This window comes from Trichosurus vulpecula, chromosome 6 (genome assembly GCF_011100635.1).
Source record: "Trichosurus vulpecula isolate mTriVul1 chromosome 6, mTriVul1.pri, whole genome shotgun sequence".
Classification (NCBI taxonomy): domain Eukaryota; kingdom Metazoa; phylum Chordata; class Mammalia; order Diprotodontia; family Phalangeridae; genus Trichosurus; species Trichosurus vulpecula.
The window spans coordinates 65,313,280-65,328,024 of NC_050578.1; the positions used below are offsets into that span (position 1 = coordinate 65,313,280).

Sequence of the window (14,745 nt, forward strand, 5' to 3'; positions counted from 1 at the left end):
ACCAGGGCTATGGAGTTCTGTACTTTCAACTTGGTAAGATAGGAAGACAGTCTAAAAAGTAAGAAAAATAGGAAGGAAGGAAGGAAGGAAAGAAGGGAGGGAGAAAGAAAGGAAGAAAGAAAGAGAGAGAGAGAGAAAGGAAGAAAGAGAGAGAGAAAGGAAGGAAGGAAGGGAGGAGGGGAAGTAAAAAAGGAAGAAAGAAGGAAAGAATGAAGGAAGGAAGGAATGAAAGAAGGAAGAAAAAAGGGTTAGAATGAGAAAGGGAAAGGAAGTGAAATGAAGGAAGATTGGAAGAAAAATCAAAAGGGAAGGATGAAAGGAAAGAAGGAAGGAATAAAATAGATGAAATGTCAGAGAGAAACACAATCTACTAATAAGGGAAGGTACACAAAAAATAATAAGCAACCAGACCCACCTCAAAAAGCATCCATCTAGGGCCGTTTTGTGTTGGGGTAACCAAAGTTGCATACCTAAATAGTCATTAACTTCATTGCAGTTTATTATAAATTGATCTAGATATAAAAAGTTAAATTCTATTTAAGAAGTCAGAGAAATATTCGTACATTTTAGAGATGTTTCTACCCAAGCTTGCTAAAACAAAGCCAACCTGATATTTAAAGAGTTAAGTTGCAGTTATCTGGAAAAGTAACTTTGATAAACAGTTCATTCTCTTTTGATGCTGGATAAATGAGGTGTGCCACCTACCTGTCTTTGCCACTGCTGAGCTAAACGAGGACTTTGTAGAAATCACAGGTGTTGATGATGGTTCTTTGAGTGCTCCTATTTTCAGGAGATAAATGACATTATTATTATTAACCACAGTTCTCATCATACTTGTCAAGAGAATAATCAAATGTAGGTGGAGATTGGGGGTGGGTGAGAGTCATTCTGCAGCGATATTCTGTAAGCAAACTAGAGACTTTTCCTATTTCCCAGCACCTTCCCCTAGTGAGTAGGACCTCTGGCTGGCCACTCATTGTTTTCTCGGCAATTGGCTGCTTTACCTACAGACCCATATTAGTGGTATATTTCCCAACCATATTCTTTCTTCATTTCATAGCAGAGTCTTAGCTAAATAGTTTAAATACCACAAGGTCATCAAAGAGGTAGAAAGTAATACAGAGAACATAAGGAAACATTTTCCTGGGGAGAAGGGATTCAATTAATAGGACCATATATTTAGAGACAGGCAGGACTTCAGCAATTGTTCTAATCTAACCCTTTAATTTTACAGAAGAAGAAACAGGTTTTAAATGACTTTCTGAAGTAAAAAATGAACAGTAGTCAGAATTCAAACCCACCCTGACTGAAACTAGTCCAGTAATCTTACCACTGTACTAATCACCTTTCAGCAACTATGATCATGCTTATTAAGGGCCTAATAAATACAAGCCAACTAATACATACAGGTTAAAAAAAGGTTGGTTTGCTAAAATCTGGAAATGATGTGCATACTTCTCAGGATGAAAGAATTCTTAGAATTCATCTAGCTCTTTGAGTTGCAAAAGTAAAAGTAAGATGAATTTAAAAATTAACAAATAAAACCATCCAGCTCTATAGCTTTGGGAATTGACTAGCAGACATTTTTAACTTTTTATTCTGTGGAAGCTCTAAATGATTAGATAACGGGAGATAATTTGGTGTAGAATGGATAAAATGTTAGACTTGTAGTCATGAAGACTTGGGGTTCAAAGTTCATGTTTGATATTTACTAACTGTGGGACCATGGGCATCTCAGTTGTCTTCTCTAATCTTCCATTTCCTCTGTAAATTGATGATAATAATGCCTGTAGTATTAACAGGACTGTTATAGGTTTCAAGTGATGTATTTTATAAAAAGTACTTCACATACTTTAAAATGTAAATAATTTAATCATTAATTATTAACATTAATGTATTAATATGGCTTTACATTTGCAAAGATCAGACTGATTTTAGATAACATTGTTTCAAAAATAAAGTATGAAGATATGATATCTTGAAAACACAGGAAGTTATCATTGCTGACATCCTGCCTCCTAATAGATCTGTTCAAAGATGTTTTCATTCAATCTATAGAAGACAAACCTTTATTACAACACTTTCATTCAATTAAGAAACTGTTATTTTATCTACTCGGTCAGCTAAGTGGCTCATTGTAGATGGAGTCAGGAAGATCTGAATTCAAATCCAGCCTCAGATACTTACCAACAATGCAACCCTGGGTAAATCACTTAAACTATGTGCCTCAGATAATAATAATGCCCACCTCCCAGAATCAGAGGATCAAATGAGATTATAATCATTTACCACTTAGTATAATGTCTGGCACATAGTAGGTGCTTAACAAATGCCTATTTTCTTACTTTCCTTTTTTATTGTTACAAAAGAACAATGCTGGGAACATGACTTGCCCCTCTACTGTTTCTATTTAAACTCCGTCAAACAACAGGGTGACAAGGAAGAGATGAAGATGGTGGTGGTGGTGATGATAATGATGATGATGATGATGATGATAATGATGATAACATAACTTATACTTGCATGGCACTCATATCTCTTTCTCATTTTATTCTTCTAGAGGTCTTTAAAACATGGCTGAACAAGTATGGTATATGATTGTAATGGAATACTACTGTGGTATAAGAAATGCTGAGTTCGATGATCTTAGAAAAAACATTGAGAGATTTACACAAATTAGTGAAGAGGAAAATGCACAGAATCAAGAGAAATTGTATTTAGTAACAGCAACATTGTTTTACCAACAACTTTGAGGAAAAAGTTATTTTGACCATTATAAACACCTAAATTGACTACAAAGGATATATGAAGGAAGGCACTATCAGTATCCAAAGAGCTGATAGATAATAATATTTATAGAATAATTTTATGCATACACATAGACAGACACACACATGCATGCATTTGTGTCTAATGGTGTCCATCTCTAGGGTAGGGTGAGCCAAAAAAAAAGGGAAAAAGAAATTTACATGTAAACTTTATTGTATATTTATTTTTTCTCTTTAAATCATTATTTATTTAGTTAATATTTTTAGTTTTCAGCATTAATTTTCACAATAGTTTCAATTACAGATTTTCTCCCCATTTCTACCCAACCCCCACTCCAAGATGGCATATATTCTGGTTGCCCTGTTCCCCAGTCAACCCTCCCCTCTGTCACCCCAGACCTACCCCCATCCCCTTTTTCCCTTACTTTCTTGTAGGGCAAGATAGATTTTTATGCCCAATTGCCTGTATATCTTACATCCTAGTTGCATGCAAAAACTTTTTTTTGAACATCTGCTTTTAAAACTTTGAGTCCCAAATTCTCTTCCCTCTTCCCTCCCCACCTACCCTCCCTAAGAAGGCAAGCAATTCAGCATAGGCCACATGTGTATCATTATGCAAAACCCTTCCACAATACTCATGTTGTGAAAGACTAACTATATTTTGCTCCTCCCAGTCCTATCCCCGTTTATCCAATTTTCTCCCTTGACCCTGTCACTTTTCAAAAGTGTTTGCATTTGATTACCTCCTCCCCCATCTGCCCTCCCTTCTATTGTTCCCCCTTTTTATCTCCTTCCTTCTTCTTTCCTGTGGGGTAAGATACCCAATAGAGTGTGTATGTTATTCCCTCCTCAGGTCAAATCCAATGAGAGAAAGATTCACTTATTCCCCCTCCCTGCCCCCTCTTCCCTCCCAGCAGAACTGCTTTTTCTTGCTACTTTTATGTGAGATAATTTACCCCATTCTATCTCTTCTTTTCTCCCTCTCTCAATATATTCCTCTCTCATACCTTAATTTGATTTTATATTTTTAGATATCATCCCTTCATATGGAACTCACCCTATGCCTTCTGTCTATATATATATATATATATATATATATATATATATATATATATATAATATATAGACAGAAGGCATATATATTATATTATATATATTATATATTATTATATATAATAATATATATAATATATTATATATATATTATATTATATTATAATATAATATATATTATATTATAATATATTATATATATATTATATATATATTATATATATATATATTATATATATATATATATATATTATATATATATATATATTATATGTATATTCCCTTCAGCTACCTTAATACTGAGAAAGGTCTCATAAATTATATACATCATCTTTCCATGTAGAAATGTAAACAAAACAGTTCAACTTCAGCAAATCCCTTATGATTTCTCTTTCTTCTTTACCTTTTCATGCTTCTCTTGATTCTTGTGTTTGAAAGTCAAATTTTCTATTCAGCTCTGGTCTTTTCACTGAGAAAGCTTGAAAGTCCTCTACTTTATTGAAAATCCATATTTTGCCTTGGAGCATGATACTCAGTTTTGATGGGTAGGTGATTCTTGGTTTTAATCCTAGCTCCATTGACCTCTGGAATATCATATTCTAAGCCCTTCGACCCCTTAATGTAGAAGCTGCTAGATCTTGTATTATCCTGATTGTGTTTCCACAATACTCAAATTATTTCCTTCTGGCTGCTTGTGGTATTTTCTCCTTGATCTGGGAGCTCTGGAATTTGGCAACAATATTCCTAGGAATTTTCTTTTTGGGATCTTTTTCAGGAAGGCATTGGTGGATTCTTTCAATTTCTATTTTATCCTCTGGCTCTAGAATATCAGGGCAGTTCTCCTTGATCATTTCTTGAAAGATGATATCTAGGCTCTTTTTTGATCATGGCTTTCAGGTAGTCCAATAATTTTTAAATTATCTTTCTTGGATCTATTTTCCAGGTCAGTGGTTTTTCCAATGAGATATTTTACATTGTCTTCCATTTTTTCATTCCTTTGGTTCTGTTTTATAATATCTTGATTTCACATCAAGTTACTAGCTTCCACTTGCTCTAGTCTACTTTTTAAGGTAGTATTTTCTTCAGTGGTCTTTTGGACCTCCTTTTCCATTTGGCTAATTCTGCCTTTTAAGGCATTCTTCTCCTCATTGGCTTTTTGGAGCTCTTTTGCCATTTGAGTTAGTCTGTTCTTTAAGGTGTTATTTTCTTCAATATTTTTGGGTCTCCTTTAGCAAGGCGTTGACTCGTTTTTCATGATTTTCTTGCATCACTCTCATTTCTCTTCCCAATTTTTCCTCTGTTTCTCTTACTTGCTTTTCCAATTCCTTTTTGAGCTCTTCCATCACCTAAGACCAGTTCATGTTTTTCTTGGAGACTTTTGATGTAGGCTCTTTGACTTTGTTGACTTCTTCTGGCTGTATGTTTTGGTCTTGTTTGTCACCAAAGGAAGATTCCAAGGTCTGAGTCTGAATCTGAGTCCATTTGCACTGCCTGTTCATGTTCCCAGCCAACTACTTTACCCTTGAATTTTTTGTTGGAATATGACTGCTTGTAGAGTAGAGAGTACTTTGTCCCAAGCCTGAGGGGTTGCTCTGTTCTTTTCAGAGCTATTTCCACACAGCAAGCTCTGCCACACCAGCACTCCTCCTCCCCCAAGAACCGCCAACCCAGACCATGACTTAGATCTTATGCAGGCTCTGCACTCCTGCTCTGATCTGCCACTTAACTACTCCCACCAGTTGGGCCTGGGACCAGAAGCAACTGCAGCTGTAGTTCTGTCCTCAGAGCTGCATCACCTCTCCTGCCTCCGGGGTGGTGGCCGAACTGTGAACTCCTTTCACTTTGTCCTTGCAGCTTTTCCCACTAACCTTCTCTGTTGTCTTTGGTGTTTGTGGGTTAAGAAGTTTGATAACTGCCACAGCTCACTGATTCAGGGCGCTAGGGCCTGTTTTGCCTGGCTCTGGTCTGGTTGGTCTGGGCGCAGCCCATGCTGGGCTTGCTCCACTCCTCTCCCAGCTCCATGGGATAGACCTTACCCAGTGACCATCCAGGCTGTCCTGGGCTGGAGCCCTGCTTCCCTCTGCTATTTTGTGGGTTCTTCAGCTCTAGAACTTGTTCAGAACCATTTTTTATGGGTTTTTGGAGGGACCTGGGGGGTGCTCATGGAAGTCCCTGCTTTCCAGCCACCATCTTGGCTCCACCCCTCCTTTGTTGTATATTAAAAAGGAATAGCAAGTAGTACATAGTAGATTTGCAATTTCATGTGCAATCATCTTTTTATTGTACTGTTATGAAAATGCTTGCTTTATTCAATAAATGAAAAAATAAAATAAATTTTAAAAAATGAAAATGTTTAGAACAGACATTTTGCAGATAAGGAAACCAATCCACAGATGAGTTAAATTAATTCTTTTTTTTCTTTTTTTTTCTTTTTAGTTCACAACACATGGTTCTACATAATTTTGAGTTCCAGATTTTCTCCCCTCCCTCCCCCCTCCCTCCTCAAGGTGGCATGGAATCGCATATAACTACCACGTATAACTTCGCATTGAATTAATTAATTGAATCAAGTTGTGGAGAAGAATTATGACCAATGGAATGAATCATGAGAAAGAATAAACAGAACCAAAAAAGAAAAACCCCAAAACAAAAACAAAAGAGAAGAAAAAAAGGTGAGCATGAAGTGTGCCTCAATCTGCATTCAAACTTCATAGTTCTTTCTCTGGATGTAGATAGCTCTCTCCATCGTGAGTCCTTTGGCGTTGTCTTTGTACCTTGTGCTGCTGAGAAGAGCAAAGTCTGTCAGGGTTGGTCCTCACGGAATCCATATATCTGTGGTTGTGTACAATGTTCTCCTGGCTCTGCTCCGCTCACTCAGCATTATGTCGTGTAGGTTTTTCCAGGTTGTTATGAAGTCCGTATCATCCCCATTTCTTATGGCACAATAGTATTCTGTTACCTTCATAATCCATGGCTTGTTCAGCCATTCCCCAATTGATGGGCATCCCTTTGATTTCCAATGCTTGGCAACCACAAAAAGAGCCACTATAAATATTTTTGTACATATGGGTCCTTTGCCCGCTTGTGTGATTTCTTTGGGATACAACCCTAGAAGTGGTATTGCTGGGTCAAAGGGTATGAACATTCCTATGGCCCTTTGGGCGTAGTTCCAAATTACTCTCTAATATACCATATATTACACCATATACCAAAATAAAGTCAAAATGGGTTCATGATTTAGGAGTAAAGTCTGATACTATAAGTAATTTGGGAGAGCAAGGAACAGTTTGCCTATCAGATTTATGGAAAAGAAAAGAATTCATGACACAACAAGAGATAGAGAGCATTACAAAATGCAAAATGGATAATTTTGATTATGTTAAATTGAAATGTTTTTGTATAAGAAAAGCCAATGCAACAAAGATTAGGAGGGAAGCAGAAAATTGGGAGAAAATCTTTACAACTAGTGTCTCCGATAAAGACCTCATTTCTAAAAGACACAGGGAAGTGAGCCAAATTTATAGGAATACAAGTCATTACCCAATTGAGAACTGGTCAAAGGATATGAACAGGCAATTTTCAGAGGAAGAAATTAAAGATATCTATAGGCATATGAAAAAATGCTCTAAATTACTACTGATTAGAGAAATGCGAATCAAAACAACTCTTAGGTACCACATCTCTCCTGTCAGATTGGCTAAAATGACAAAACAGGGCAATGATAAATGCTGGAGAGGATGTGGGAAAATTGGAACATTGTTACATTGCTGGTGGAGTTGTGAGATGATCCAGTTAAATTAATTCTTAAAAATTCTACAGCTAATAGGTGGCAGACATGAGCTCAGTCTTCTGACTAATTGTCATGTCCTCTATCCACTCAGGTCGTAAAAAGGCACATAATACTTTTCATATCCAATGTCTCTGTCTCTGAAACACTTCCCTCCTCTCTTTATCCTCAATGATGCCACTTTCTTACTTGTATAGCAGGATGAAGTCTTGATTTTCTCTAAGTATTGGAGTTCCTAAAAGCAAATCAGCTCAAATCCCATGGAGATGCTAATAAGGTGATAAGAATGGAAAAAAACCCTTCGTTTGACCATATGTCCTGATTTTTGACCACATCAGAGTAAATCAATGGGCCACAAAGTTTGAGCATTTCACACTTCTCTCATGAGGGAGCCTCTGCCATTGGCAAGAAAAATGCAAAACTAATGAATAAGTTTTAGCTCTCAAGTAAAGATCAAAAGCTTTATCTGTTACAAAAAAAGCAGCATGACTTTGCATGATTGGATTATAAACAAAGACAATCTGATTAGGAAATCTGAATAAAGGTCAGTGGGAAACCACAAGGTTGCATTTTTATAATCTCTTTCCTTCCTCCAAACACACATTGACCAAAGGAACAACATTGTTGTGTTTTCAAAATCTCATTCCTGAGACCTTCCCATTCCCCCTTGGATCAATATCTCCATGGAATCTTAGTTACGATTTCTCTGAATCCTTTGAATCAGATTTTCTGAAATCTATTTCAGATTGAGATTGGCTTTCCTTTTCTTATTTTTTGGTCACAAATACTAAAAGGGGGAGTTCCTTTGGCCTGAGGACCAAAAGATTTCCATCCTGACAAGTTTTCCCCTGTTTTCAAGACAAGAATCAAGTGTAAAATAAGAGGGAAGGGAAGGGAATTTGCATTCAGAAGAATCTACTACATGCCAGGCCCTGTGCTAAGTGCTTTACAAATTTAATTTAATTAAAAATTTAAAAATTTAATTTAATTCTCACAATAATCCTGCCAAGTGGGTGCTATTATTATCTTCTTTCGACAGTTGAGGAAACTGAGATGAATAGAGGTTGACATGCCAGAGTACATAAGTGTCTGAGGTAAAATTCGAACTCAGATGTTCCTGACCCCAGGTCAGATGAATCTAGTCTGATAGTCAAGGGATCAAGGATCTAGAGTGAGAAGGGACCTTAGATGACACATCCTCCAAGCCCCTCATTTAACAGAGGAAGAAACGGAGGCCTATAGAGGTAAAGTGACTGCCCAAGGTCACACAGAATGTGGCATAGCTGAGATTCAAACCAAGGTCCCTTGCCTCCAAATCTTGAAACATGCTAGTGTAACAACAGAAAAGGATTTTGATGATAAGTTTAAAGATTTTAGAAGATAGATTTTCTCTTCCATGAGTGGGTATATTAAGAAGACCAAGTAATATCATTCAATGGTAGAAAGATCTTAGTCTTCACTATCCCTTGAATAATAATAATTAATAACAATAGTAACAGCAGCATTCTTATAATACCTTAAGATTTGGAAAGAGCTTCATAAATATCATCTCATTTGATCCTTACAACTACCCTGTCAAATAAGTGCTCTTGTCATCCCCCTGTTTATTGATGAGGAAACTGAGGCAGATAGAAGTTAAGTGACTTGTCCAGGGTCACACAACTAGTAAGTCTCTGAGGCCCAATTTGGACTCAGGTCTTCCTTGCTCCAGGTCCATCACTAATTCATCATGTCACCTAGTTGCCAGTGATCTCCTAGTGATAAAAAATAAAAGACAACAGTCCCTGTCCTAAGGACATTCTGACCGGGGAGATAACATGCACATATGTATTTACATACAAGACATTATAAAGCAAATACAAAGTAACCTTGGAGAGGAAAACAATAGTGGTTGGGAGTAGGGGGTGGGATGAGAACAAGACCAAGAAAGGCTCCCTTAGGAATCTGAGCTTGCGCTGAATCTTGAATTAAACTGAGGTTTCCAAGGAGACAAAGATAAAGAGAGAACATTCTTGGCATAAGGACAGTCAGGGGAAAGATACAGAGATGGAAGATACAGCATGGTATATGACAAACTTCGAGTAGGTCACTGTGACTGGATTGTAAGGGGAATGGAGGGGAAGAAAGTAGAATGTAAAGGTAGGAAGGGCACAGGTTCTGGAAACTTTGTTTCAAACAGTAGCAGTAATAGGTAGCCACTGTAGTTTGTTGAGTAGAAGGTTCATATCAACAGCGCCATGCTTTAGAAAAGTCATATAAAATGCTCTAAATCATTATTGATTAGAAAAATGCACATTAGAACTACCTTTGAATGCCATTTTACACCTATTAGATTGGATAAAATGATTGAAGGTGCAAGTGACGAATGTTGGAGGGGTTGTGTAAAAATTTGGACATTAATTCACTGTTGGTAGAATTGTGAACTGATCCAACCATGTGGAGAGCAATCCGGAATTATCGTCAAAGACTTGTCAAACTGCCTACAGTCTTTGACTCAGCAATACCACTACTAGGTCTATTTCCAAATATGATTAGGGAAAAATGAAAAGAACATACATGTTCTAAAATATTTATATCAGCTCTTTTTGTGATGGCAAAGAACTGGAAACTGTGGGGATGTCTGTCAATTGAGAAATGGCTGAACAAGTTGTGGTATATGATTGTGATGGAATACTGCTGTGCCATAAGAAATGATTTTAGAAAATGATTTAGAAAAAAAAATGTGAACAGACTTGCATGGAATAAAGAAGAGAGAAATGAGCAGAATTAAGAATATGTTGTATGCAATAACAATAATATTGTTTTAAGAATGACTTCGAGTGACTAAGGCATCTTGACTACTACAAAAACCCAAATTAATTACAAAGGATATATGAAAGAAGATGCTATCTGCATCCATAGAAAGGACTGATAAATAGATGTTTAGAATGATTATACACATTTTATATATACATACATACATACATATATATATACATACATATATATATATATATACATACATATATATATATATATGCATATTTGTGTCTAATGGTAGCCACTGGGTGGGGGGAGAAGAAAAAAAGTAATTTAGATGATAAATTTATTATATATTTCAAAGGAACAGCAAGTTCTACATAATATATTTACAGTTTCATGTGTAATCACCTTTTTATTCTACTATGTTATGGAAATGTTTGTTTTATTTCTTAAATTAAAAAATAAGATTAAATAAAAAATAAGAAGCGTCTCTTTGATGGTTGTGTGGATTGGAATGGCAATGAGGCTAGAAGGCCATTCCAACAGTTCAGATGAAAGGTAATGTGGGCCTGAAATAGAGTGGCAATTGTGTTGATGGAAAGAAGGATATCAGTCAATAAACATTTATTAACACACGCTATGTGCCAAGCACTGTATTAAGCACTGGAAAGACAAAGAAGGGAAAACCAGAGCTGTTGTGGAGATAGAGCAAGATTTGGTGACTGACTGGATACGTAGAAGAGAAGAGTTGAGGCAACACCCGTGTTAACCTGAATAAATGAAAGCATGATAGGATGATGTAGCCATCATTAGTAACAGAAAGTTCAGAAGATGGGTCATTTTGAGGAAAAGACAATGAATTCTGTTCTGGACATGTTGAGTTTGAGATGTCTAAAGGTGACCAGTCTGAAATATCCAGCAGGCACTTGGTGATGTGGGGCTGGGATTCAAGAGAGAGACTAAGGCTAAGTATCTAAATCTATATAGAATATAGATGATTAACAAACCCATGAGAACTAATGAAATAACTGAGAGTATGTAGAGAGAAGAAGAAAGAGCTGTCCTTGGGGACACTCCCTCTTCAAGTGGTGATGGTGTGGATGATGAATCAACAAAAGAAATTGAGAGAGAGAAGTAAGGGATATACAGGCATGTACTGAAAAATGGCATCACTTATGGAAGATGATTAGCTATACATAAACCAAGGTTTAAGGGATAGAGGGAGCATGTGTTGTCACTCATCCTCGTACGGGACTTCTTTTGGACACTGAGGTTCAAACCAGTAAAAGGGAGTGTTTTTTCCCCAGCTCAGCTCAAGCACCACCTCCTTCAAGAGATCTTTCTTAACACTTTCCCCTTTGCCTTCTATTTATTTGGCACATTCTTATTTTGTGTATGCCTATATGTGCATATGCTGTCTTCTCTGCTGGAACATAAACTTCTTTAAGGCAAGGATGACTTCCTTTATGTATTTGTATTGCCAGTGGCAAATCCAGTGGCTGGCATACAGTAAGTGGCTAATAAGTGTTTATTGATTTATTTCTTCATAAATCTGTGAGTTATGTAGATATATTATCATCTCCATTTTATAGCTTAAGAAACTTAGGGTCTGAGAATTTAAGTACCTTGCCCAAGATCCTACAGCTATAGTGATAAGTTACTAGAGTTAGAATTTGAATCCAGGTCTTCTGATTCCACTTTCCTCACTTTATGTATTGTCTTTCTGTAGGATACAGAGGGGTTTTACTCTTAAATCCATTTTGTCTGACTAGGTTACTCAGTTCCTTAAAGTCATTGGTAGGTCCCTTTTGCTTCCAGGATAAAACAAATTCTTCACAGCTTTGGCATCTTCCTTCCTTCCTTCCTTCCTTCCTTCCTTCCTTCCTTCCTTCCTTCCTTCCTTCCTTCCTTCCTTCCTTCCTTCCTTCCATTAGGAAAATCACTGTGCAACGTATTAGAAAAGATACAAAGTTTAATCAGACATTGCTTTGGCCTTATAGAGCTTGCAGCCAAGTTTAGGTATGACAACACAATGAACTCCCATATAGGATACAGTAACATTTATATAAGTACAGTAAAGTACTATATACAATATATAATATATTACTATACACAATGCAGTAATATAAGGTCAATGACTTCCAAACAAATCTTCTCTATTAAACATTATCTTTTCGGATCAACTGTCATTCTTCCCACACCTTATTACCTAATTAACACCACCAGCAATTCTCTCAATTAATGGACCATCCTTTTAATGACCCACTACTAGGTATTTAAGTCACTATTAAGTACTTCTCCACAGAGGATTAATTGACCCAAGTACCTTTGGGAAGCAGCTACCTCATTAAGATAATCCTTTGAAGTGAGACAATCTCTGAAGATGAGGATTTCACTACAGATTTGCTGAATACCAGTTTGAATAAGTCATATATATATTATATATATGTATATATATATATATATATAAGTTATCCTTACATTTATTATTTTATATCCCTACTCCTCATTCCCAGTCTTCTTAAACACAAGGGCAGTCACTAAGTAACTGGTTTTAAAAATAGTACCAGCAGCCAGAGCCCCATGGAAATCTCCAGTTGGACTTTGTAAATGGCACATGATTCTGAGCTAAAATATTCTTTAGAACGCATCTGTGTGAAACACAATCAAATTGGATTAAAAATCTGATCAAAGTTACATCCTTAGCCACATCCTTTGATCATTAGCTTTTTTTTGCGTGAGAAAAGCTTCACATAGTATGTCTTGGTTAGCTTAAATCTTACCTACCAAAACAACTAATATAAGAGCCGGGAATGTAAATAGTCTAGCTTCAACATGTTAGTTATTTCTATTATGAAAACAAAGCAAAGCAAAGTGAAGCTTAACACTGGATCACTTAACCCTTTCTCTTCTTCTACCCAGTTCAAAATTCTCTCTCTCTCTCTCTCTCTCATCTCAGAACAGAGTGTTAAGGACCTCAGAGCTTGTGGACCTGGGCAGTTATGGTCAGACCAATGAAGCTCCATAATCATTGTCCCTATTCTGGTCACTAGTAGCTCCTTACTAATGCTCTCTGGGCCTTCCTGACTTCCACATGTCTGAAATTCTCTCCCTTCTCCACTCTGACTACTGACCTTCCTGCCTTCCCTTAAAATCCTACCTTCTATAGGAAACCTTCCCCAACCTTTCTTAATACCAGTGACTTCTTTTTGTTAATTATTTCCTATTTTTTTCTGTATATAGCTAGCTTTGTATATATTTGTTTTCATGTTCACTTCCTCACTAGATTATAAGCTCCTTGAGGGCAGAGCCTGCCTTTTGCTTCTTTATGTATTCCCACAACTCAGCACAGTGCCTGGAACATAGTAGACACTTAATAAATGTTTATTCATTTATTGATTGATTCCAAGGCTAAACATTGAAGCAATCCAGGGAAGGGGGGAGGTGACAGAACAATGAATATCAGCTGTAGGAGTACAGACCATGAAAAGGCTCAAAGGTAGAGGGAGAAGGAATTTAGAGTTTTGGAGTCCACACCTGTAACATCAATGCTGCTTGCAGCTGCTGTGGAGGTGTAAGGCCAATAACACCAGCACACAGGAGGGCTGCTAGAACAGGTTCTTTAATCTGCTTTTCTAAGGAAATCAACTTTAAGGGGTTTGCAGTCTCACTTTAATTAAGCATACATATATCATTCACTTTGTTCAGGGGGAAAAGTCAGCACCCTGAACTTCACAGAAAACACAAACAGAAATTACAAGTAAAAATTATGTAAACAGCAAATAACAAATCAGCAGAGAGGGCTTCTAACTGTCTGTCCATAGCAATACATACATAATTACCAGAGAGAGAAGCACCAACATCTGGATTTTCAAAGCAAGGGGCACCTTAATGGCTGACCCAGAGACTCATCTGGCCAAATCACAAAAACACGCTTGCAATGAGTGAACCCCAACGCAAAATGATAACCACAGAATATATATATACACTTTCTCAGGGTCAGAGGGCATCAGAACCATGTGACTCAAACTCATGTGACTTAGGCTTTCTTATGACTTAAGCAGGTCATCAAAGACTCTTGATTCAATCAAAGGCAAGGCTCAATCAAAGGAACCTGTTTGCCTTAGTGCTGGGAAGCACTCCAAAAGAAAAAAAAAACAGCAAAAAGTCCTATGTTGCTTGCCATTACAACACCCTAGGGTTTACTTACCACCCTGGAGTTCTCTTAAGAGAATCTTTTGATTTTTCTTCCCCCATCCACAGAATCTTTCTGGTCCACGTGACCTGTCTCTAATCAAGCTCATTTTGCTGGAGGGGATCCTTTTCTTATTCCTTGTGATATTTTGACTAACTTTTTTGTATGTGAAATTCTAGGGTGGGATATTAGACCTCTTA

At 36.9% G+C, this 14,745-nt stretch overlaps 1 protein-coding gene across 1 annotated transcript in view; it reads right to left on the reverse strand.

The window, feature by feature from the left end:
• EMCN (endomucin) overlaps nt 1-14,745 on the reverse strand; it is a 137,477-nt gene that overhangs the window by 76,653 nt on the left and 46,079 nt on the right. Inside the window, exon 4 of the mRNA XM_036764785.1 lies at nt 706-780. Coding sequence (XP_036620680.1) covers nt 706-780 — 75 coding nt within the window. The remainder of the gene's footprint in view (nt 1-705; nt 781-14,745) is intronic.